The sequence below is a fragment of the Haliotis cracherodii genome, unplaced genomic scaffold (genome assembly GCF_022045235.1).
Source record: "Haliotis cracherodii isolate W230 unplaced genomic scaffold, xgHalCrac1.p SCAF_3, whole genome shotgun sequence".
Classification (NCBI taxonomy): domain Eukaryota; kingdom Metazoa; phylum Mollusca; class Gastropoda; order Lepetellida; family Haliotidae; genus Haliotis; species Haliotis cracherodii.
This window is the reverse complement of record NW_027266286.1, coordinates 59603027-59626467: the sequence shown is the minus strand read 5'-3', so window position 1 is coordinate 59626467 and position 23441 is coordinate 59603027. Positions and strand designations below refer to the sequence as shown.

At 40.3% G+C, this 23441-nt stretch overlaps 2 protein-coding genes across 3 annotated transcripts in view; both read left to right on the top strand.

Annotated features, from left to right (window-relative positions):
* Positions 1-4452: 4452 nt before the first annotated feature.
* Positions 4453-21895, top strand: LOC139475580 (E3 ubiquitin-protein ligase SspH2-like). Its single transcript, XM_071258769.1, has 4 exons — positions 4453-4508; positions 6790-6836; positions 9419-10265; positions 21790-21895. Exons 1-4 carry the CDS (start codon positions 4453-4455, stop codon positions 21893-21895), a joined length of 1056 nt encoding a protein of 351 aa, XP_071114870.1.
* The window catches only part of LOC139473870 (potassium voltage-gated channel subfamily KQT member 1-like), a 147243-nt gene continuing 128564 nt past the window's right edge, over positions 4763-23441 (top strand). For both annotated transcript variants that reach the window (XM_071256654.1, XM_071256653.1), the window contains exons 1-2: positions 4763-4889; positions 21790-22508. In XM_071256654.1, the coding sequence (XP_071112755.1) occupies positions 22162-22508 (347 nt within the window). In that variant the 5' untranslated portion in view covers positions 4763-4889; positions 21790-22161. The remainder of the gene's footprint in view (positions 4890-21789; positions 22509-23441) is intronic.

The window sequence follows — 23441 nt, the reverse complement described above, 5'->3', positions numbered from 1 at the left end:
CCACTAGACTACCCGACATACCCAATACAAACAGGAAGATATATAGGTTTAGATATTACTGAAAGAAAATGTAGTATTTGTTTTGATGTTGACGATGAGTTCCATTTCATACTAAAATGCCCATTATATTTAGAATTTAGAAATTCTTTTTATATAAGACCTTTCTATCGGAAAAAAACCCTTCAACTTGTTCAATTACTAAAGCTACAGAATGTACAACAGTTATGTAATTTAGGAAAGGTTCTGTATCATGCAAGTAATTTCAGATGTTAGTTAAGTAAATAAGTATGTGTATTATATACACCATTCTATGACTATCATTACAGTTTAGACCCGTGAAGATCCGGGTCAGATTAGGTCTTCAGCAACCCATGCTTGCCGTAAAAGGCAACTATGCTTGTCGTAATGGGCGACTAACGGGATCGGGTGAACAGGCTCGCTGACTTGGTTGATGCATGTCATCGTGTCCCAATTGCGTGGATCGATGCTCATGATATCAATCACTGGATTATCTGGTCCAGATTATTTACAGACCGCCGTCATATAGCTGGAATATTGCTGAGTGCTGCGTTAAACAACTATACACCATTCTATGACTATCATTACAGTTTAGACCCGTGAAGATCCGGGTCAGATTAGGTCTTAAGCAACCCATGCTTGCCGTAAAAGACAACTATGCTTGTCGTAATGTGCGACTAACGGGATCGGGTGAACAGGCTCGCTGACTTGGTTGATGCATGTCATCGTGTCCTAATTGCGTGGATCGATGCTCATGATATCAATCACTGGATTGTCTGGTCCAGATTATTTACAGACCGCCGTCATATAGCTGGAATATTGCTGAGTGTTGCGTTAAACAACAAACAATCAAACAATACCATTACAGCTTAGTTGGGTCAACCGAAGATATTAATTTTTCTCGGACAAGAATCAGAAAAAAATGAAACCCGCTTGGAATTCTGTTCAATGGCGATGTGGAGCCCCCTGACGAGAGGAACTGGTTGGCAGAAGAATCAATGATCGGGGAACTCTGGCAACAGAGTACCTCCAAGCGACACGCGATCTGCCATCACATCAATCTACCGCGACCATCTGACATCATCAGGGGCGAAAAACACGCCCGTTTTCATCCATCCTATTTCAATTTGAAAACAATCTGAGACCAATATAGTAGCGCGTAAACAGTCAACATTGATTAAAAGTTACCTGTTTGTATTTTTCAAAAGATTGAGTCGCTTTCAATTTGTAAGAATACCATCAATATTTCTCTTTTGTTGAAATGAAATCCCCAACTTTAAGTTGATATTTTGTAGAATAAAACAATCCAGTAAGTGTTTGAGTAGGAAGCTTAATGTCAAGTGTCTTGTTACGCGTCTGAATTATGTACAGGATAAAATAAAATAATACTCCGACAAAATCCTAATTATAAAAGAGGAGGAGTGTGTTATCCAGCTGAGACAAATACCGGCAAATAACGTTGAAATATGTCAGAATAAATTTGGAAAATATCCACCGGTCCAGACCCCAAAAGACTAGTGTACATCCGGGCTACATCCTACCAACCCCAACATTTACATTTAAGCCCTATCACAACATTAGCGGGTTGTTTGTTTTTTTTGGGGGGGGGGGGGTGTTTGTTTTTTAGGGTGGGGTGGGGGGGAGGTGTCTGTTCGGGTGTTTCCAAATTGATCGGATATGTCGTAGATAAGTTTAGTCCGTTGATGTGATTGATGGCCTGTCATTATATCGAGGGTAACAACCAACAGTCAGGCCAGGCGTCAAAAGTTGGATGGCCATTGAGTCAGGCAACACAATTATTTTTATTTTTTTACTGACATATTGGCTTTGATATATCCATCTGAAATAAAGATAGATTGGTGCATCTGAAGAGTTTGAGCATGTGTCGGTTTAGCCGTGAAATCTTCAAGTCTGTTTACAGTTAGTAGTACACGTATAAGTACAGTAAACTACGGTTATAACGAACACGCTTATAACGAACTGATCAATATAACGAACTCATCTTTTTAGTCCCGGCCATTTGCTGTATATATGCTGTATATATGCTTATAACGAACTACGGTTATAACGAACTAAAATTAGTGGTCCCTTTGAGTTCGTTATAACCGTAGTTTACTGTATTCACTTCCGTGACACAAGGGTTTAGTGACTAGTATTTTCAGTGCTCAGAGACACTTATATACATGTGATCAGGAATAATTCTAACAAAGTAACTGCTGTATTTTGAAGAATTTTTTTTTTTTTTTTTTTCTAGTCTAGCTAAAAACACAACAAAAAACAGTGGACTAAACCAATATTTGGATATTTGTTTGGTAGCTTTCGATCCAAAATATGAAACAAGTGTTGCCACACAAACGTTTTTGGTCAAATAGTCTCCCCTCAGGACACGACACGTCTAGGTGCTTCAACCGTAGTCCGGAAAATATCTCGCTGATTTTATTATTTTTTAACAAGTTTATTGCCACAAAAGATGTTTTGAGGATAAGGATAAACTCTTTACATACATGTACAAAGAAAAACATGAAATGAAAATGACGCGTGCAGTGATCACTGGTCTACACCGCTGACACATGGCATCCAGGTATTACTTGTAGAAGGCATAACGCCGCAACACACTACTAATCATACACTTATCACAGGAACTGCTTGACAATATTCGTCTGTGCAGGTACTGGATAGAACTAACGCACGACTTACAGGTGACTGGTCATGACAACACATCAAGTCTTACGGCTCATGCATCGTTTAGAAGTCGAATCTTTGAGGGTTCAGCGTTCATTCACATGCAACGTAGTTCGCCTATCAAAAATCCATACTTAATGGATACACCGAGTACTGTCAAGGGCTGTAACGACAATTTTGCATCCGTCCACCACATAACTCGGCTCTCAAGACTAAATAACAACTTGGCAGTCTGAGTTTCCTGCCATGAGTATGTGTGATTAAACAAAGGAACAAGTATTCCAAACATTTTGAACGACTCGCCACCTGTACGATAAAACCCCACAGGAGCACACTGTGTAACAACATAAATCTCTGACTTTACATTAGGGCGCTGAAGGAAGTAAATTCCGCTCTACTGATATTGTACATATTCAATATTTTCGGGATATAAAAAGACGTTTCCATTTTTCAAATTGTCCTCTTTGTCGAGGCACCCATGAAAAGAGAGGTAGGTGTGTATTTACTTTGTTCTGGGATTTGTAGACATGATAATATTTGTTTTATTCCAAAAAAATTCAAAGGAAGGGGGATATTTTCACATTCCGATTTGTCACCTTTTATTTTAGCCCTTGAGGACAAAATAACGTAATCTGGTATTTTGAGATAGGCATTTGTGGCCATCTGCACCACAGATTGTCTATCTTTAAAATTAACCAGGCTTATCATGTCGTAACTTTCAATTCTTAAAGCAGGGTACCTAATTTAAAGTTCAAAGACAATATTTGTTTGAAGTTTTTAGGTTGATAATGTGCGTGAATCACGAGTTCCAACACGGAAACACTGCATCCTTTCTAAGAAAAATCAACATGTCACTTGTGAGTGAACGCATGTTTTGATATCGTCGGAATCGTATAATGGACTCTGCTTTTCGCAGTTATTCTTATGATTGTGTTTGTTTGTTGTTTAACGCCGCACTCAGCAACATTCCAGATATATAACGGCGGTCTGTACATAATCAAGTCTGAACCAGACAATCCAGTTAATGACATCATAAGCATCAATCCACGCAACTGGGATACGATGGCATGCATCAACCAAGTCAGCGAGGCTGACCACCCGATCCCGTTAGTCGCCCATTACGACAAGCATAGTCGCCTTTTACAACAAGCATGGGTTGCTGAAGACCTACTCTAACCCGATCTTCACGGGTCTCTTATGATTATGAAAAGGGGTTTGTGCTATTATTTCAACAATCTAGCCCGATAACGCACAACCTCTCTGCCGACAAAGTAACATTTATAAAGGCAGCTGTTTTATCGGGCTCGATTTTATTCCTTAAATCGGGTTACCCACGTCTGTGCTGGAGTTTGTCAAACATGTTTCTGAACGCATCTAAGTACATTCCAGTTTGCTCGTATGTATTCCACATATAATGTGATGGGCCTGCGGGCGGCATTATACGTGTCTTAGTGTGTATGAATGTGAATATAGATCAAAGTATTTGCATGCATCCTGAAACAACGGTTTTCCTAATGTGTATTAATGTCATCTATATCGTGAGTAGGAGACGCTAAGGTTGCCGGAAGTTTTCATATGCATATACAATGACATCGCGTCGGACCCGAAACCTGCAACGCGCACTCCAATCACTGTACGTATAACAAGTGCTCTTGCGGTGATTATTTTTGTGCCCCGGATAATGAAATATCGCAAAAACACATAGATACACAGATAAATGTATTAAAAATGAAAGCTTGATATCTGGCCGGAATGTGGTTGGCGCTAGTATCGACCGTACAGAAGCAACAGTACCGCCCAAGCCTCAAGTCAGTCACTCAGTGGAGTCACAGATGCACACAGTGTTTCTGCACGGTGTGCGTGGACAGACGACACTTCGCTCAACTCCCAAACATACCCTAATGGTCATCATGCACTCCGAGATGCTATCTAGCTCGATAGTATCATTACACTAATCCCGAGCAGCTTCGAGTGGTCTGCATGTCCACAGCATCATCGGGTTGTCAGGCCTGTCTGTCTCCCATGCGACACTGGTCGGTCGATGGTTCGCCGCGAAGACAGCCTGCCTGACCATTTCTCTCAGGTTGGGTTCATCATCTGGTGACATCGATGTTAACATGCCCTGCACGGAGTTAACTTGCCACCGTAGATGCCTCGACGTGTCCACCTAGAGTGACGGCTGACGACAGGTAGGTTGTTTCATTGTTTAAGTGATAACCTGTGTTGCCACTAAAAGCATTGACACCCAATGTAACACTCCCATAAACTGATCGCGTGTTAGAACCAAATGTTGCGAGTGCAATCAACCTGTATGGTTTGTGTTGGTAACCACACACTTGAATCCTCCTGCACACGAGATAGTCTGAGTATGGTTGTACATTGTAGATTATAAGCCGTCTGGGTTTGGTATCTGAACGATCGTGTAGGTGCCCGTTGTGGCAATATTTCATAAGTTCGTGTAAGGAGACAGACACGCTATGGGCTTAAGGATTACCTGCCTGCCGTTTTTAGTTTTTTCACGAGCTACTACAAACTCATGATGGCACACGAGAGACACTGTGGAATACCTTCTTTAGTGTCCTCGAACCACTCGGCTTTGTATATATATATATATTACGGTGCTTCAGGCGTTAAAGCTATGGCAGTCTGGTTATCAGAGCTGACACACCTAGATCAGGTTACTTGACAGCCAGTTGTCAGTTGCTGTGGGCAGACCATGCTATTATTGTCAGTAGCCAGTTGCTGTGGGCAGACCATGCTATTATTGTCAGTAGCCAGTTGCTGTGGGAAAACCATGCTATTATTGTCAGTACCTGTTGCTGTGGGAAAACTGTGCTATTATTGTCAGTATCTGTTGCTGTGGGAAGACCATGCTAATATTGTCAGTACCTGTTGCTGTGGGAAGACCGTGCTATTATTGTCAGTATCTGTTGCTGTTGGCAGACCATGCTATTATTGTCAGTAGCCAGTTGCTGTGGGAAGAACATGCTATTATTGTCAGTACCTGTTGCTGTGGGAAAACTGTGCTATTATTGTCAGTAGCCAGTTGCCATGGTACTTTTGGCAGTAGCAAGTTGCTGTGGGATGACCATGTTATTATTGGTGGTAGCCAGTTGCTGTGGGAAGACCATGCTATTATTGTCAGTACAAGTTGCTATGGGAAGAACATGCTATTATTGTCAGTACCTGTTGCTGTGGGAAGACCGTGCTATTATTGTCCGTAGCCAGTTGCTGTGGGAAGAACATGCTATTATTGTCAGTACCTGTTGCTGTGGGAAGACCGTGCTATTATTGTCAGTACCTGTTGCTGTGGGAAGACTGTGCTATTATTGTCAGTACCAGTTGCTGTGGTAAGACTGTGCTATTATTGTCAGTACCTGTTGCTGTGGGAAGACCATGCCATTATTGTCAGTAGCCAGTTGCTGTGGGAAGAACATGCTATTATTGTCAGTACCTGTTGCCATGGTACTTTTGGCAGTAGCAAGTTGCTGTGGGATGACCATGTTATCATTGGTGGTAGCCAGTTGCTGTGGGAAGACCATGCTATTATTGTCAGTACCAGTTGCTGTGGGAAGACCATGCTATTATTGTCAGTAGCCACTTGCTGTGGGATGATCATGCTATGGTTGGTGGTAGCCAGTTGCTGTGAGAAGACTGTGATTTTATTATCAGTAGCCACATGCTGTGGGAGAACATGCTATTATTGTCAGTAGCCACTGGCCATGGGTCTTTTGGCAGTAGCCACTTGCTGTGGGAACACCATGGTACCAGATGCTGTGAGAATTGCTGCTCTCTTATAGCCAGTAAGGTCGTCGTAGTGCTCTAGTTGCTGTGACAGGAATTATGTATGATTACCAGTCTTCAATTGGGTAGAATGTAAATGTCCATAGTCAGTTGATATTGAAAGGCCAGCTTTCATTGCTGGTAGTTGTCAGAAGGTTGGCTAAGTATTGTCAGTAGCTAGATGCAGTTGGGAAATTCATGATGTAATTGTCAGTCGGTAGTGGCTGTAAAAAAAATCATGGTATTGTTTTTTTAGCTGTCAATACAGATGAAAGACAATGGTTCTCATGGTTAATTCTTTTACAGTTTTTTCAAAAGGTTGAAGAAAGTTGAACTGCTGAAGGTGTTCCAAGGTAAGTTTCAACACAAGTTTTTGTGAAATGATAACTCACTTAATATTTTAAGGTTATGCAAGACTGTGCCCATGTGCCATGACGCATGCAGTGCTCTGTGTCGCAGTTGCATGCATCAGTTGCCCTGAAGATTGAACAACTACCTAAGACATGTACAGCAATTTGGAAATAGACATTCCCTGAAAATGCTTGTCCACAGGTCTTGAAAAACAAAATAATTGTTCACTGGATGTGATGGATGTCCCGACAGAGGACACATTGTTCAGCTCTCTTCTCACAGAACAAAACTGCATCTCCTGAAACATTATGTACTAAGTATATTCTCTTACAACAGCCTCAGTCAGACTAGATTATCAAATAAACACCACTCAAATATCCCAGAAAAATATTTATTAACAATGTTCCTATATTTGTGTTCTTTTAGTCTTGGTTCAAGGGTTCTCTCTTTTTAGAAGCTTATTAATCTAATTTTATGATTGCCGAAGTTGTGTAAATGACTTGTTAGTGAAAAGGTTCACCTGTTTTGAAAAAACCTCTGTTGATGCCTTGAGGGGATGAATGGCAGGTGGACACAGTTTAACCAAGCAGACTCTAACTTCCCTGCTTCTTTGCATTTATTCTGAATGTTTGTTCTGAAACATTTGATTATCTCTCAACCATAACACGAAGTAGTTCCTCCTTAGTAAAGAAAACGTAGATCGTGTACAACCTGTTTCTGGTCAGATGGAGATTCCAGTAATAAATCTTCAGAAGCCCTTTTTTCTGTTGAGCATGTAGCACCGAAATCACCAAGTTTACACTTCAAGTGACATATATTATTAATCTCCAGGCAGAAAAATGCTGTTGTGAAGTATTTTGCCAATGAAGTTGGAAACATTACTGCCAATCCATTTCCCAGTAAGCATTATCTCATGGGTACTGCAAACGGCTTCCCGCTTCCCTCATAAACCTGGACGAAATATCCCCCAATTTCTACTTCTTTGCCAACCTAGTATTAAAAAAATGTAAAGTTGCATGATGTGAGCTAATTTGCTTGAATTACATGTCTTAAAGTAAGCCTGAGGACTTTTGACTTCTGCAGCGGCGCTCATCAAAACTTCTGCCTCAATCTGCAATTCTTGAAGCTTTGCGACGTAAAAACTTGTGAAGTCACAAGCTGGTAACGTGGAAACAAGAAGCTAATACCACAAGAGAGGTCATCTTTTCCCCTGCTGCAAGAGCTGTGACAATAACAATTCTTTATTGTCTCCAAGCTGAAGCTATGGTGTAAGGTGGTTCATTAGAACTGATCAGGAACTGATCCAGACAACATCTTGCATCTGCACCGTTGGGAGTTGTACCAGGAGTAATGATGTTGTAAGATCATGTTTGCGAGTACCACTGGATACATGTGATGTACACAAAAGTCTTGTAGAATTGTGGCACTGAGAGATATGATATGCAGTGTTGATATGAGATTTATGACATATAGGATGATATGAGGGTTATGATTTGGAAGCGAAATATGATATGCAGGTTGATGTTAGATTTATGACATAAAGGGTGATATGAGAGTTATGACATGGAATCAAAATATTATATGCAGGTTGATATTAGATTTATGCGGATAGGGTGATATGAGAGTTTTGATATGTTGAAATTATATACTCTGCAAAAAAAGAAATGCAAAAGTTATTTTAGATGTATATATTGTACATCACATAAATGATCAACAGATGGTAATCAATTGTTCAAAATTGGAAAACATCATTGACATTGAACCAGGTTCCATATAGCACATATGGAACAGTAGATTTTTAAGGTGAAGGTCAGCTGTTATCTTGGCAACCATTAGAATAAAAAACTGACTGGCATTGTCGTCCCATGGAAGCAATCAGATCCCGAATTGTAGCCTGGATAAATTCACCCATACTCCCATTGGCCATACTCTGTGACCTTGACATCATTGATGTCGCAGCCAATGGTGCAGGTCCATCAAAATGACACGTCGAACTGGTTGTCTAGTGCGAATACATTCAGCACGTAAACAGTTCCTCACTGTCTGTCTTGTAGAGGTGGCCATGGTGTTTCTTTCACGTAAGTGACGTAGCCGTCCTTTGCTCTAGTAGTGATATGTGGTCAACCTGATATAGAAAGTCACGTGTTGCCCCATGTGTCTGATGACGGTTCCACAGTCTTGTAATCGTGCTTGGTGCTACGTGGAATAGTCGAGCTACAGCGGAAGATGATTTTCCTGTTTGCTGTTGGCCGATGGTGTTGTGACATTGGGTTTCCTTCAGTCGCTGTTCACTTTCTGTAAGATTGTGATGGCATGCAAATGAAAACCCAATGTTTTAATAGCCAACAAGTGATGTTGCACATGCGTGTCATGTTGGTGTGTTTCAGTGTCAGGCTCTCATGTGCAATATATCCATGGCTATTTTGCTTAAAGCAGGACAATAACTTACATACTGGTATTCATGAACATTAAGTTTCCAGATATGCCCATTTTTGTCATCAGGCTTACCTTATGCCTAAAATGATAGTATGAATATAGTGATGAGGGACATCTGTTCCAAGTGCATTATCTGATGTTGTGGTAGTTGCAGCAGACATCACTGTGTTGAAATCTGTTCCAAGTGCATTATCTGATGTTGTGGTAGTTGCAGCAGACATCACTGTGTTGAAATCTGTTCCAAGTACATTGTCTGATGTTGTGGTTGTTGCAGCAGACATCACTGTGTTGAAATCTGTTCCAAGTACATTATCTGATGTTGTTGTAGTTGCAGAAGACATCACTGTGTTGAAATCTGTTCCAAGTGCATTATCTGATGTTGTGGTTGTTGCAGCAGACATCACTGTGTTGAAATCTGTTCCAAGTGCATTATCTGATGTTGTGGTTGTTGCAGCAGACATCACTGTGTTGAAATCTGTTCCAAGTACATTATTTGATGTTGTTGTAGTTGCAGAAGACATCACTGTGTTGAAATCTGTTCCAAGTACATTATCTGATGTTGTGGTGGTTGCAGTAGACATCACTGTGTTGAAATCTGTTCCAAGTACATTATCTGATGTTGTTGTAGTTGCAGAAGACATCACTGTGTTGAAATCTGTTCCAAGTACATTATCTGATGTTGTGGTGGTTGCAGTAGACATCACTGTGTTGAAATCTGTTCCAAGTGCATTATCTGATGTTGTGGTTGTTGCAGCAGACATCACTGTGTTGAAATCTGTTCCAAGTACATTATTTGATGTTGTTGTAGTTGCAGAAGACATCACTGTGTTGAAATCTGTTCCAAGTACATTATCTGATGTTGTTGTAGTTGCAGCAGACATCGCTGTGTTGAAGTCTGTTCCAAGTACATTATCTGATGTTGTTGTAGTTGCAGCAGACATCGCTGTGTTGAAGTCTGTTCCAAGTACATTATCTGATGCTGTGGTTGTTGCACAGTCAGTACAGGTCAAATCTTGTAGTATTCTTCAATCAGGCCAGGTCAATTCTTGTATACTTCAATCAGTCCAGGTCAATTATTGTGGTATTCTTCAATCAGTCTAGGTCAATCAATTCTTGTGATATTTTTCAATCAGTCCAGGTCAATCAATTCTTGTGATATTCTTCAATCAGTCCAGGTCAATCAATTCTTGTGATATTCTTCAATCAGTCCAGGTCAATTCTTGTGTTCTTCAATCAGTACAGGTCAATTCTTGTGATATTCTGAAATCAGTCCAGGTCAATCAATTCTTGTGGTATTCTTCAATCAGTCCAGGTCAATCAATTCTTGTGATATTCTTCAATCAGTCCAGGTCAATTCCTGTATTCTGAAATCAGTCCAGGTCAATTCTTGTATTCTGTAATCAGTCCAGGTCAAATCTTGTATTCTGTAATCAGTCCAGGTCAAATCTTGTATTCTGTAATCATTCCAGATCAATTCTTGTGATATTCTTAAATCAGTCCAGGTCAATTCTTGAAGTAATCTTCAATCAGTCCAGGTCAATTCTTGAAGTAATCTTCAATCAGTCCAGGTCAATCAATTCTTGTGATATTCTGAAATCAGTCCAGGGCAATCAATTCTTGTGATATTCTGAAATCAGTCCAGGTCAATTCCTGTATTCTGAAATCAGTCCAGGTCAATTCTTGTATTCTGTAATCAGTCCAGGTCAATTCTTGAAGTATTCTTCAATAAGTACAGGTCAATTCTTGTTGTATTCCTCAATCTGTCTAGACTAGCAGGGGCATTGTCAGTTTCCACCATTGTTATTGATGCCTCCTAAAAATACTGGGGGTTAAGTCATCTTCATCAGTGATGCCACTATTGGCCTTGTCTGGTGGGCCCAACACCAGCCATGTTAATGCATGAGAGTGTCATGTTTTCCTTACAACTAATAACTTACTCTGGTAGGCTGTGTGGGATCTGTGGAGTCAACTGCCTTGTCCTGTAGTGGGAGAGTTAAACACTCCAGGGGCTTCCTCATTTTAAAGGTCACTTCTGATGGAAGGAGACTTTATAGAGAGTTCTCCCTACATATACCGTATTCGACATAATAAGCGCCCAGGGTGCTCCCAAATCTCAAAGATCATAAATTTCGTGGTTTATGTTGACAGCCTGAAATGTTTATATACTACAGATATATTTTTCCAGAATTTAATGTCCCATGATTAAGGGTGCATATAACACACATATTACATTGATCAATGTGATACATTGATCAATCGAAAGGGGTGATAATTGGGATTGTTCACTAGCCAATTGTTTAGCAAATATCGCCGTGGGCGCTTATTAAAGCGGGGCGCTTATTACGTCGAATACGGTAGTTAACATTTGGGGTGACAATACAGCAAGGTCACGACAGGATGCGTATCACTATACATAGGTCACGATACAATATGTATGGTAGGGCTAGGATGGGTAACTCGGGTACCCGGGTCGGGTGGGTACTGAGAAGGAAGTGGGTACTCACATGACTACCCAGACCCGTGGTTACTTACATGATATATTGTATCATGACCAAAAGTATCTAAAACTCTATGGTTACACTACAAGTCACTAATGTTCACATTTCTTTCTGACTATGTACCCATTCCTTCTGATTTTTCATATGGTTGAATAAAGATATAACTTAATTCAGATTAGGTGTATGAATGACCAGATTGTTTAATACATGTATCTAAATACGTTTTGCCAGGGCTATGCTAAAAATGTTCCCAATCGGAGATTTTGAGACATCTTCTGAGACCTACAGTGGGGGTACCCGGGTAGGGTCGGGTAATAGGGGGTAGGGTACCAGGATAGTAAATTTGGACTCGTCCCAGCTCTAATGTATGGCGAAACGCATATTTATGTGTAATCACTTCTTGACTAAAAATATTTTAGAACAGATTCCAAAGGAAAAGCTAGATGTAGACACATGTTTGTAACATCTCTTTTAAGAAGTAAACTTGAAAAACTAATTACAACACATTTTGCAATATGTGACATACAAAAACGCTGGGGAGGGGGTAATTAAATGAGAACAAAGTAATTCATTTTAGCAAGTGCACTGTCTTGTATGGATACAGAAAAAATGTATCGTGTATCGTATCATTGTATGAAAACCCACGATGCACCAGTGCACCGATGTATCGTTTCAGCCCGAGTTGACATGACCCCGCACATACCACTGGGAAAACAGTACACACCGCTTGATGGTTTGTTTTTCACAAACCATTTTATTGTTCATCATGTTTTATTCAATTAATTTTCAACAGAAAATAGGATTTTTATTTTTACTGTATATTCCAAGGATTGATTAAAGTATTCATGTGTAGAAACAAAATAGGTTTCAGAAATATGGAGGATCCATTAAGTTCTGAAATGGAAGGTCGTTGAACATTGCAGACAAGTACCTTGTATGTTACATTTACAAACTGGGGATATCGACGGCTAAGGGGATGAACATGAACAGAACAGAAAGAAAGACAAGAAAAGGAAAAGATAAGTGAACAGCGAGAAAAATATAGTTGACATAAATCTATTTGTATTACGTATATAACTCTGTACATCATTGAAACTTTTTTTGTTTTTTCTTATCTTGTTCTGGTAACTCCCCATTTCCATTGAATTTCAAATTGAGATCAGCTGATGTATTTTTGGCTGTTCTGCTATGTTTCATGAGGTGTGGTTCTGCTATGTTTCATGAGGTGTGGTTCTGCTATGTTTCATGAGGTGTGGTTCTGCTATGTTTCATGAGGTGTTGTTCTGCTAGGTTTCATGAGGTGTGGTTCCGCTATGTTTCATGAGGTGTGGTTCTGCTAGGTTTCATGAGGTGTGGTTCTGCTATGTTTCATGAGGTGTGGTTCTGCTATGTTTCATGAGGTGTTGTTCTGCTATGTTTCATGAGGTGTGGTTCTGCTATGTTTCATGAGGTGTGGTTCTGCTATGTTTCATGAGGTGTTGTTCTGCTATGTTTCATGAGGTGTGGTGGTGTGAAGTGATACACACAGGGATGAAAGTCTGATAACGTATAATTGATTTAAAGGTCAATTTTGACATTCATTCTAAATTCACGATAAAGGTTCCATACTTAAAGGTAATGCATGATGTGCCACCAAGGATGTTACCTTATTTGAACATTAAAATACAGGGATGGATAAGTGGAATGTTTTGTTTCCAATTGTCTTTGATGTGATTGAAATAAACAACGCTGTTCATGTCACCTTCGAGGCTTGGTATTCAAACTGGTCATATGATTGATTTATCTTGGAAGTTGTATTAGTTTGAAAGCTTATTGATGTATCCTTTATTGGGGAAATACATACCGTATTCGACGTAATAAGGGCCCAGGGCGCTCTCAAAATTAGAAATAGGGGGCTCTTATTAGAATATAATTTTGGTGAAAGAATTGAGAGATCGTAAATTTTGTGGTTTAGGACAGCCTGAAATGATTCAAAAGAAAAGTCTGTGCATATTATACTCGACAGATATATTTTTCCAGAATTTATTTGCCCGTGATTAAGGGTGCATATAATGCATGAGTGTGTATTATACACGAATAAATAAGGCTTGTGTATGTTGATCAATCGGAAAGGTGCTAACTGGGATTGTTCACTAGCCAATATATCAGCAAATATCACCGTGGGTGCTTATTACGTCGAATACGGTATATCACTATCAAAGGATTGATTAAATGGATAGCTTTTGCATTTTTTATGAATACTTAATTTACATAATAATGATGATCATCATCATAGTGCCGAAACCGACTCTGTGGTCAAGTGGTAGGGCATCCGCCTGGAGAGAGGAAGGTCAGGTGTTTGATTCCTGGCCGTGTCATCCCAAAAGACCTTAAAAGATGGTACTTGTTGTTACCTGGCCTGGCACTCAACATTAAGGGTCTAAAACAAGGACTGGTTGGCTCGGAGTCAGTATACTGTGTCTGATTGGGGTATTCATGTAAAAGTGTGGCATGGTATCTCAGTGGGCTAGCACTATAAAATTGGCATCAGTTCAGACTACTACAAGCAGCCACACACACACCCACGCACACATACCCACACACACACATGCATGCACATCACTTTAAAAGTGCAATAATCCTGGACACGACTTAAACCCTATTTCAGCTCACCTCACCTTATAGCAATGAAGAATGACACTAATAATAATTATCAGAATAACCTCAGATTAATTAGTAGTTATTATAGTCCTCATTGGATATATTCTTGTCTGACAATTTCCTGTTTATGATCCTTTAAATGCAACGGATTGGTTGTTTTCAACCTATATTTAACTAGAACTGAGCCTGAAGCTCAAACATGTCCTGAGTCTTCAATGTATATGTATGGTACATCCATGATAGGACTCGTCATATATTCCCCAGTACCCACTGACACAAAGCTGTGACAGCACCTGAAGGACTCCTTTGATTCCATCATTATTTCTCTCATTACTCCCCTATGCTTAGCGGAAGAGTTCTCTTTAAGCTTTATGGTGTGGCGTGTTGGGAGAACCTGTGAACCCGTGGCTATGAAACTCCTGAAACCTTTCACGAGCTGTCCGTCAGAGAAGAGCAGATGGTAAACACGCATTTTGTGCCTGTCCTTCCACTGCTTCGTCTAATAGCCAGGCAGCAATCTCGTCCTCTACATCGCTGTGGTACAGTGTTTGTAATTGCTCACCTCTCTCAGCTATTTTGGACTTTCTGTATACATCCCCAAGCCGATGGCTGCCATGTTTCAAAGTGCGCTTTTGTAATTGTGTGAAGGTGTGTTGTAAAGGCCTGAGGGACTGCCACCATTGTTGAGAGGGAGAAAGAAAGATGATGTATGGAGACTGGGAGGATTCACTACATCAGGTACCAACAGGAGTGTTATGTCAAGCCATGTGTGGAGTTCAGAAAGGTGTTGAAATTGGCAGGTCTGAAATCTACCACTTGTTAGAGTTCAGCTTCAGAAGACACTGTATTGGATGTTTTTAAACATAATGCGGTTTTCGTTTATTATTTGTGGCTAAAAAGAAGCTGTAGTTTTGAAAGTGATGCTTAATCACATGAACTACACAACTCATCATTTACTTTAGTGATGGGGAAGGCATTTCTAAAAGATATCCATCCCACGATGGTCTGAGTTTGCAACTTATTATCCTTCCGGGCTTATCCATGATGATGTTGCTGAGACTGACGCATCACATCCTTCATAGTTTATATGTTTTCCAAAGTGACAAGTACTTTTCGCAAATGGGCATTTAGATCCATATCTTGGCGTCTGTGGATGGTACCATTGTGGTGGCCATTGTTGCTATTGTCTTCAGACGGGTGATACTAATCACGCAGGTTACACCGTCTCCTAAACGTGGAGTTGCCTGAAGGAGTTCAGCTCAATTTCCTCTGTGTCACTTACCAAGATGGCTTCTCTAATTGGTCGGTGAAACCCACGTTCACAAAATCGGAAATACGTTGGTTGGGACACGGACTCACAGCGAATTGGTGACACACGGACAGGAAATGTACTTTTTATTGCAGATATTTGGCTAGCATCCATTTACCAGGATCTCTAATATAATCCCTCCTCTCACGTGGAACTGTTGCATCTGAATGCACCTTTGACCTTATATTACAGGTAGGTCATTGTATACATGGCTATTGAACTACCGGGAAAGAGAAAGTATACATTTGAAATTAGGATTTGACAAAAACATTGCTGATGTTATCAAAACGTCACTTGGCTGAAAACACTGCAAACAGAAGTCCAAAACACAACTATGATACCTGTATCGAATCCATCACAGTTGAATATCGATTTCTTGTCGGTTTCATTTTTAGTCACCATCAAACATGCGTGTATACTTTCTTTTGTCTCGTAGTTTATTTCTGTTTGTCTTGCCTCACCTATTGTTCTGTATATTATTGCCTGACCACTCGATCCCGTTAGTCGCCTCTTACGGCAAGCATGGGTTGCAGAAGACCTATTCTAACCCGGATCTTCCATGACCTATGTATATATAGAGTTAATATCTATCATTACTTTTCTATATATATTAACTCTATGCACTTGCTAAGCATTAACGTGATTGGAGCAAGACGTACTATCGTGAGTCGCCTCTCATGACAAACACAGGTTGCTGAAGACGAATTCTAACCTGTGTATCCATGGAGGTGAGACAACAGTAACAGCAGGATGGATTATAAGATTATCCCACTGACATTTTATGACTTACTTGCCAAATTTATATGAAGAACAACTTTGATTCTAAGCATTTAAATGACATAGATATGACATAATTCAATATAAAATAGGGGGCACAGGTGGCCCAGTCGTCTATGGTGACTGCAAAGTTGCGTCCCTTGGGCATGCCAGAAACCTATGATTTTGGGTTCGATTCTCGGTTCACCCTGATTATGTTTCTAGGTTTGCCAGCACCAAACCTCTGCTCATTGGTTTCTCCTGCATCACTTCGGGCTTTCCTCCCACATTAAGCTGACCCGCTGCGATATAACTGGAATACTGTTAAAAGCGGCGTTATACCCAACTCACTCACTAACTCAATATAAATAAGCGTAACAATGGACATTGTATTGGTTATTATTGTTCACATCTCCTTAACAGATGTATAGTTAAGTTTGCAGTAATATCATTTGGTTTGTCTTAATATTACAATTATTTCAGCAACTTGACAAGTATATGCACAAGATGTGTTGTCGTTCAAGTAGAAGTATTTGCAATTGTGATTCATTTACAAACTAGTTGAACTGCAGCTGAAGAATATCCGAACACATGCTCATTCTCTACTTAAGGAAGGCAGCGGGGGGAATCGGATCTGTTGTAATAATCCAGTGACGCTTCTAAAATGTCATAACGACCCTTGGTATTGCATATACATGAAGAGATAAAGGGCTGCCGGTGTTGCTGATCAATAGCAGACAGTGCACATATTTGGTGACACGTGTGGCATGGTTTCAGTGATTATGATTAACGTGACAAAACCCGTTGCAGGTGTTGACCTAACCAGCTTAAAAAATACTTTACTCAAATCAAAGAAAATTTATGTACAATGCGATGAATGAAATCTTCAAAAGTACATGTCTTCATTTTCCTGAAGGCCATGTTGCTATACAAGAAAGCACACATGTCTCGTTGTATAGCTAGAGCTTAAGGGTAGAGCTTGTCTATTATTTAAGGATTTCCGTGACATCAAACTAAAATTGTGTTGTGTTGTTGCATGCACAACGGTTTAATTGTGTTGTCTGGGGACAAGAGTAGTCGTTGCCCACAGCGCCTTGTGGCTGGGATTCCCAGCCTTCTTCTGTGTGGAGGGACACCAATGGCTGTCTCGCATGGCTTATTGAATTGTGGTTGAAGGACGTGTGGTTGATGTAATCCCCAGCAAGTTAGCTGCAACTTTCGTCACCTTTGCTAACACATCCATGTTCTTGTCGCACAAAGAACCTGTACTTGAATTCCAGCTCGTTTCATTCATTTACTCTCTATTTGATAAAAACTCATGCTCTGTTATCAGCATGTACTGTTTACTTCGGAAATAGGATTGTATTTTAGATATTTTTGCTTATGGTTATAGGCCTTTTATTTCATATTAGTTAATTAACAAATCTGATGGACAAAAATAAATGAAATTAGAAAGGAACAAATTTGGTCTGACTCTGTTTGACGAACATGTTTTTTTTACCCGGAATGTGCACGCAACATAATTTTCTGTTTGGAGGATGAAACCACTGCCACTTACGGGCTAATGGCTCTTGAGACTACTTGAGAGTTGGCATTCAAGTCCTGATCAACACATTGGTGGCGGTTTCCCTCAGCTTTCCTGGATAAAATGATGACAGAATCTGGGGAAACATGCCACAAAACCATCGACTACAAACACCAAACTCAGTGACCTTCATTCACCATTTGCAAATATATTTGGAAGTTGAATTTTGTTTCAAGTAATTTTTGTGACCACCAGGTTAAATGTTTGGGTAAAGAGATTTGTAAGCCAATTTATGATATTATGATGGCATAAACTATGTTTAGTATTGTTGAAAGTATTGTTGATACCATACAGCATCTATTATACTACGACCGCCTCCGGTCTAATGGTAGAGTGTCCACCCAAAGAGTGGAAGGTCCAGGGTTCAATTCCCGGCTGCATCATACCTATAGACGTTAAAAGATGGTACTTGTTGTTACCCTTTCTGGCCCTCGGCATTAAGGGGCTAAAGCAAGGACTGGTTGCCTTGGAGTCAGTATACTGTGTCTGAGTGGGGTATTCATGATTATGTTTCTAGGTTTGTCAGCACAATACCCATGCTCGTGGGTTTCACCGAAGTGGTAAACGTCTGAGGCCTGCATCACTTCGGGCTTTCCTCGGGCTGACACGCCGTGATATGACTGGAATACTGTTAAAAGCGACGTTAAAACCAACTCACTCACTCACTCATGTGAAGATGGTGTCCGACCTTTGAAAAGGATGTCAGTGAGACTTGGATGTATAATGCCCACTGGTAGTAGACACATCGTCCTCCATTGTGTCTATTTGTTGTTAACACTGCATTCAGCAATATTCCAGCTATAAGACAGCAGTCTGTAAGTAATCAAGTCTGGACATGTCTGGACAATCCAGTGACCAACATCATGAGTATCTATCCACGCAATTGGGATACAAAGACATGCATCATCCTCTATTGTGACTATACGGCAATTAAGTTGACATTGTTTTTTATAATATGAGAAACCTTTATGCCTTTGGTTTAATTGATTTTAGTCATGAGAAACAATGATTAGCAACTGCCAACTGTTTCACTGAATTACTTTTTTTAATTTAATCTGACAACGCCAGTTTATTGTCCTGGTTTGTGATCATTACACAGGAAGAATGTATGTCACCCGAATTTCTTGATGTTTCATTTTTGCTCATCAATAATCTAACACTACTTCTCATATGACATGCAAGATTCACAGAGCAAGCCATATCAGTTTCCTTTGTCTGAAGTCCTTTGGATCTGTTATAAACTATCTATGTTGCAGTAAAGGTTGGAGTTCACTTGCCAATAATCAGACCATTCACTTTCATTGTTGTGATACCCAGTAAATGTTGCCATGTGATTGTGTTCATTAGGGAGCCAGTTCCTACGGCTTTGTCATTGTTTTTAGAAAGGTTCTCTTCTGATTCGTACATATTTGCCAGTAATTATTTATCAGCATAATGTGGGACAAAGTAAAGTCCTTTGTCTGTTGTCCATGCAGCTTGGGTATTGATATTCTGTATAGTGCAAATTTGAATTGTATTAGGTATCCAAGTGTGTGGTCATTATGATGGCTTACTGAACAATGAGGACATGAGATGTGGGTTTGCGACTGATACGTTTTTATGGAAATGGACACGGGAGGTGATAAACAGGCTTTGTTTGAAATCTGTGACCTTTGGTGCTAACTGAAGCTGTGAATGAGACAAGAAGGTGTGGGGATCTGTGTTGTCAAACAAGCTGGCTTGCTGTGATTTAGACGAGGAAAATATGGGTATCTTTGTTGTCAAACTAGCTGGCTTTATTTTATAGAGCCAAGGACAATATGTGGATCTGTGTTGTCAAACAAGCTGGCTTGCTGTGATTTAGACGAGGAAAATATGGGTATCTGTGTTGTCAAACAAGCAGACATTTTTTTATAAGAGTCAAGGACGATATGAGTATCTGTGTTGTCAAACAAGCAGGCTTTCTTTGATAGAGTCAAGGATGATATGTGTATCTGTGTTGTCAAACAAGCAGGCTGTATTTGATAGAGTCAAGGATGATATGGGTATCTGTGTTGTCAAACAAGCAGGCTTTCTTTGATAGAGTCAAGGATGATATGGGTATCTGTGTTGTCAAACAAGCAGGCTGTATTTCATAGAGTCAAGGATGATATGGGTATCTGTGTTGTCAAACAAGCAGGCTGTATTTGATAGAGTCAAGGATGATATGGGTATCTGTGTTGTCAAACAAGCAGGCTGTATTTCATAGAGTCAAGGATGATATGGGTATCTGTGTTGTCAAACAAGCAGGCTGTGTTTGATAGAGTCAAGGATGATATGGGTATCTGTGTTGTCAAACAAGCAGGCTGTATTTGATAGAGTCAAGGAAGATATGGGTATCTGTGTTGTCAAACAAGCAGGCTGTATTTGATAGAGTCAAGGAAGATATGGGTATCTGTGTTGTCAAACAAGCAGGCTGTGTTTGATAGAGTCAAGGATGATATGGGTATCTGTGTTGTCAAACAAGCAGGCTGTATTTGATAGAGTCAAGGAAGATATGGGTATCTGTGTTGTCAAACAAGCAGGCTGTATTTGATAGAGTCAAGGACGATATGGGTATCTGTGTTGTCAAACAAGCAGGCTGTATTTGATAGAGTCAAGGACGATATGGGTATCTGTGTTGTCAAACAAGCATGCTGTATTTGATAGAGTCAAGGATGATATGGGTATCTGTGTTGTCAAACAAGCAGGCTGTATTTCATAGAGTCAAGGACGATATGGGTATCTGTGTTGTCAAACAAGCAGGCTGTATTTGATAGAGTCAAGGAAGATATGGGTATCTGTGTTGTCAAACAAGCATGCTGTATTTGATAGAGTCAAGGATGATATGGGTATCTGTGTTGTCAAACAAGCATGCTGTATTTGATAGAGTCAAGGAAGATATGGGTATCTGTGTTGTCAAACAAGCAGGCTGTATTTGATAGAGTCAAGGACGATATGGGTATCTGTGTTGTCAAACAAGCAGGCTGTATTTGATAGAGTCAAGGACGATATGGGTATCTGTGTTGTCAAACAAGCAGGCTGTATTTGATAGAGTCAAGGATGATATGGGTATCTGTGTTGTCAAACAAGCATGCTGTATTTGATAGAGTCAAGGACGATATGGGTATCTGTGTTGTCAAACAAGCATGCTGTATTTGATAGAGTCAAGGACGATATGGGTATCTGTGTTGTCAAACAAGCAGGCTGTATTTGATAGAGTCAAGGACGATATGGGTATCTGTGTTGTCAAACAAGCAGGCTTTATTTGATAGAGTCAAGGATGATATGGGTATCTGTGTTGTCAAACAAGCAGGCTGTATTAGATTGAGTCAAGGACGATATGGGTATCTGTGTTGTCAAACGAGCAGGCTGTATTTGATAGAGTCAAGGACGATATGGGTATCTGTGTTGTCAAACGAGCAGTCTGTATTTGATAGAGTCAAGGATGATATGGGTATCTGTGTTGTCAAACAAGCAGGCTTTATTTGATAGAGTCAAGGATGATATGGGTATCTGTGTTGTCAAACGAGCAGGCTGTATTTGATAGAGTCAAGGATGATATGGGTATCTGTGTTGTCAAACGAGCAGGCTGTATTTGATAGAGTCAAGGATGATATGGGTATCTGTGTTGTCAAACAAGCTGGCTGTATTTGCTAGAGTCAAGGATGATATGGGTATCTGTGTTGTCAAACAAGCAGGCTCATGCAAATTATCATATTTTCTTTTCACAGATTGGCCAATGAGATGCTGCAGATGAACAACCTGTGCCGGATGCAGCAGATCAGGATCGTTGGACAAGATGGCTGCAGCCGGTGTAGGGTGACCCTTGGAGCATAGGAACTGGACAGCCATGTCAGCAGTGGGATAACCCACGTGAATGTTTGTCATAGAAACTTTACATTGAACTAACAATGTACATATCTGCAGTTAGGTGATCTCAACGTGTTGTAGGAAAGTCTTCATTGACTGAGCCTTGTCTTCTGACCTATATACCAATATGTGACACTTTGGCGTGTTGGGAATCATTTCAAGTTTCAATTCATGGTTAATTGTGAATTGGTATACAATAAGTGACAAATTGCATCAGGTGAAAGTTCATTTAGATGGAACCAGAGATGGATGCCCCTTGTCGGGACGATGGCTCTGCCCAGCGTATGCTGCCTAAAGGTGACGTCCGAGGATTCCTTAAAAGGAACAAGTCCAAGTTTTCTGGAAATGGATTTCCAAGTATCATAACTGAACATTATGAAGCAGAATTTTCCTCGGGGTCTACATTGGCTCCCTCTGTAGACTCCAAGAACCTCCAACAAGCTTTGCAAGCAGCGGAGAACAAGCCTTACCCACCTATGTACGCCAGTCGCATGCACGGCAAGACCTCACTACAGGCTCGTATCTACAACTTCCTGGAACGACCCACAGGATGGAAGTGTTTCATCTACCATTTCACAGTGTGAGTACATCATAATTTCTTTCAACTTGTCTTTTCTTATTGGGGGGCGTGGGAGCCCAATCGTCTAAGGTGCCTCTATTTGCTGGGCAGTTTTGCATCCCATGTGTAAAATGACGTGGGTTTAAAATATGATCGTGTTTCTAGGTTTGTCAGTTCCGTGCCCCTGCTTGTGGGTTTCACGAAAGAGTGAAGGTCAAAGAACCCTTCATGGGTTTAATCCCACATGGGTACCTTGTAGGAGGCCCACATCTGATTCCAACTTTAGCTGTGGACCTGGTATATTGCTCAAAAGCAGCTTTTGAACCAGATTCACTGAAACCATCAAAGCACATTATATTTGTAGGATGTAAGTCAAGTGTGAACATCAAAATCCCAATGTGCAAACAATTTGTACCTAACTATCCTTGGCAAGATTCTAGTGATTAGTTGGCCTTATAGTTTGTTTTTATTCATGTAGCGTTTAAAAGACATCTTTCGGAATACATTTCTAAATGTAATAAAATTACCAGGGGTGCGATCAGAAAATATGATGTGAGACAGAATATTTGCATGTATTTATCATAGAAATGTAGTGATATACCTGTACCATGTTAAACATTGAATAGTTCCTTTTTGCATCACACGCTTGATATTGAGGGTACTGGCACATACACTCAGTCACTGTTAGCCTGTGTTAACTACAAAGATATTCTCAGATACATCGGTACTACTGTTACTCACACTCAGTCACTGTTAGCCTGTGTTAACTACAAGGATATTCTCAGGTATATCGGTCCTACTGTTACATACACTCAGTCACTGTTAGCCTGTGTTAACTACAAGGATATTCTCAGATACAACGGTCCTGTCACATACACTCAGTCACTGTTAGCCTGTGTTAACTACAAGGATATTCTCAGATACATCGGTCCTACTGTTACATACACTCAGTCA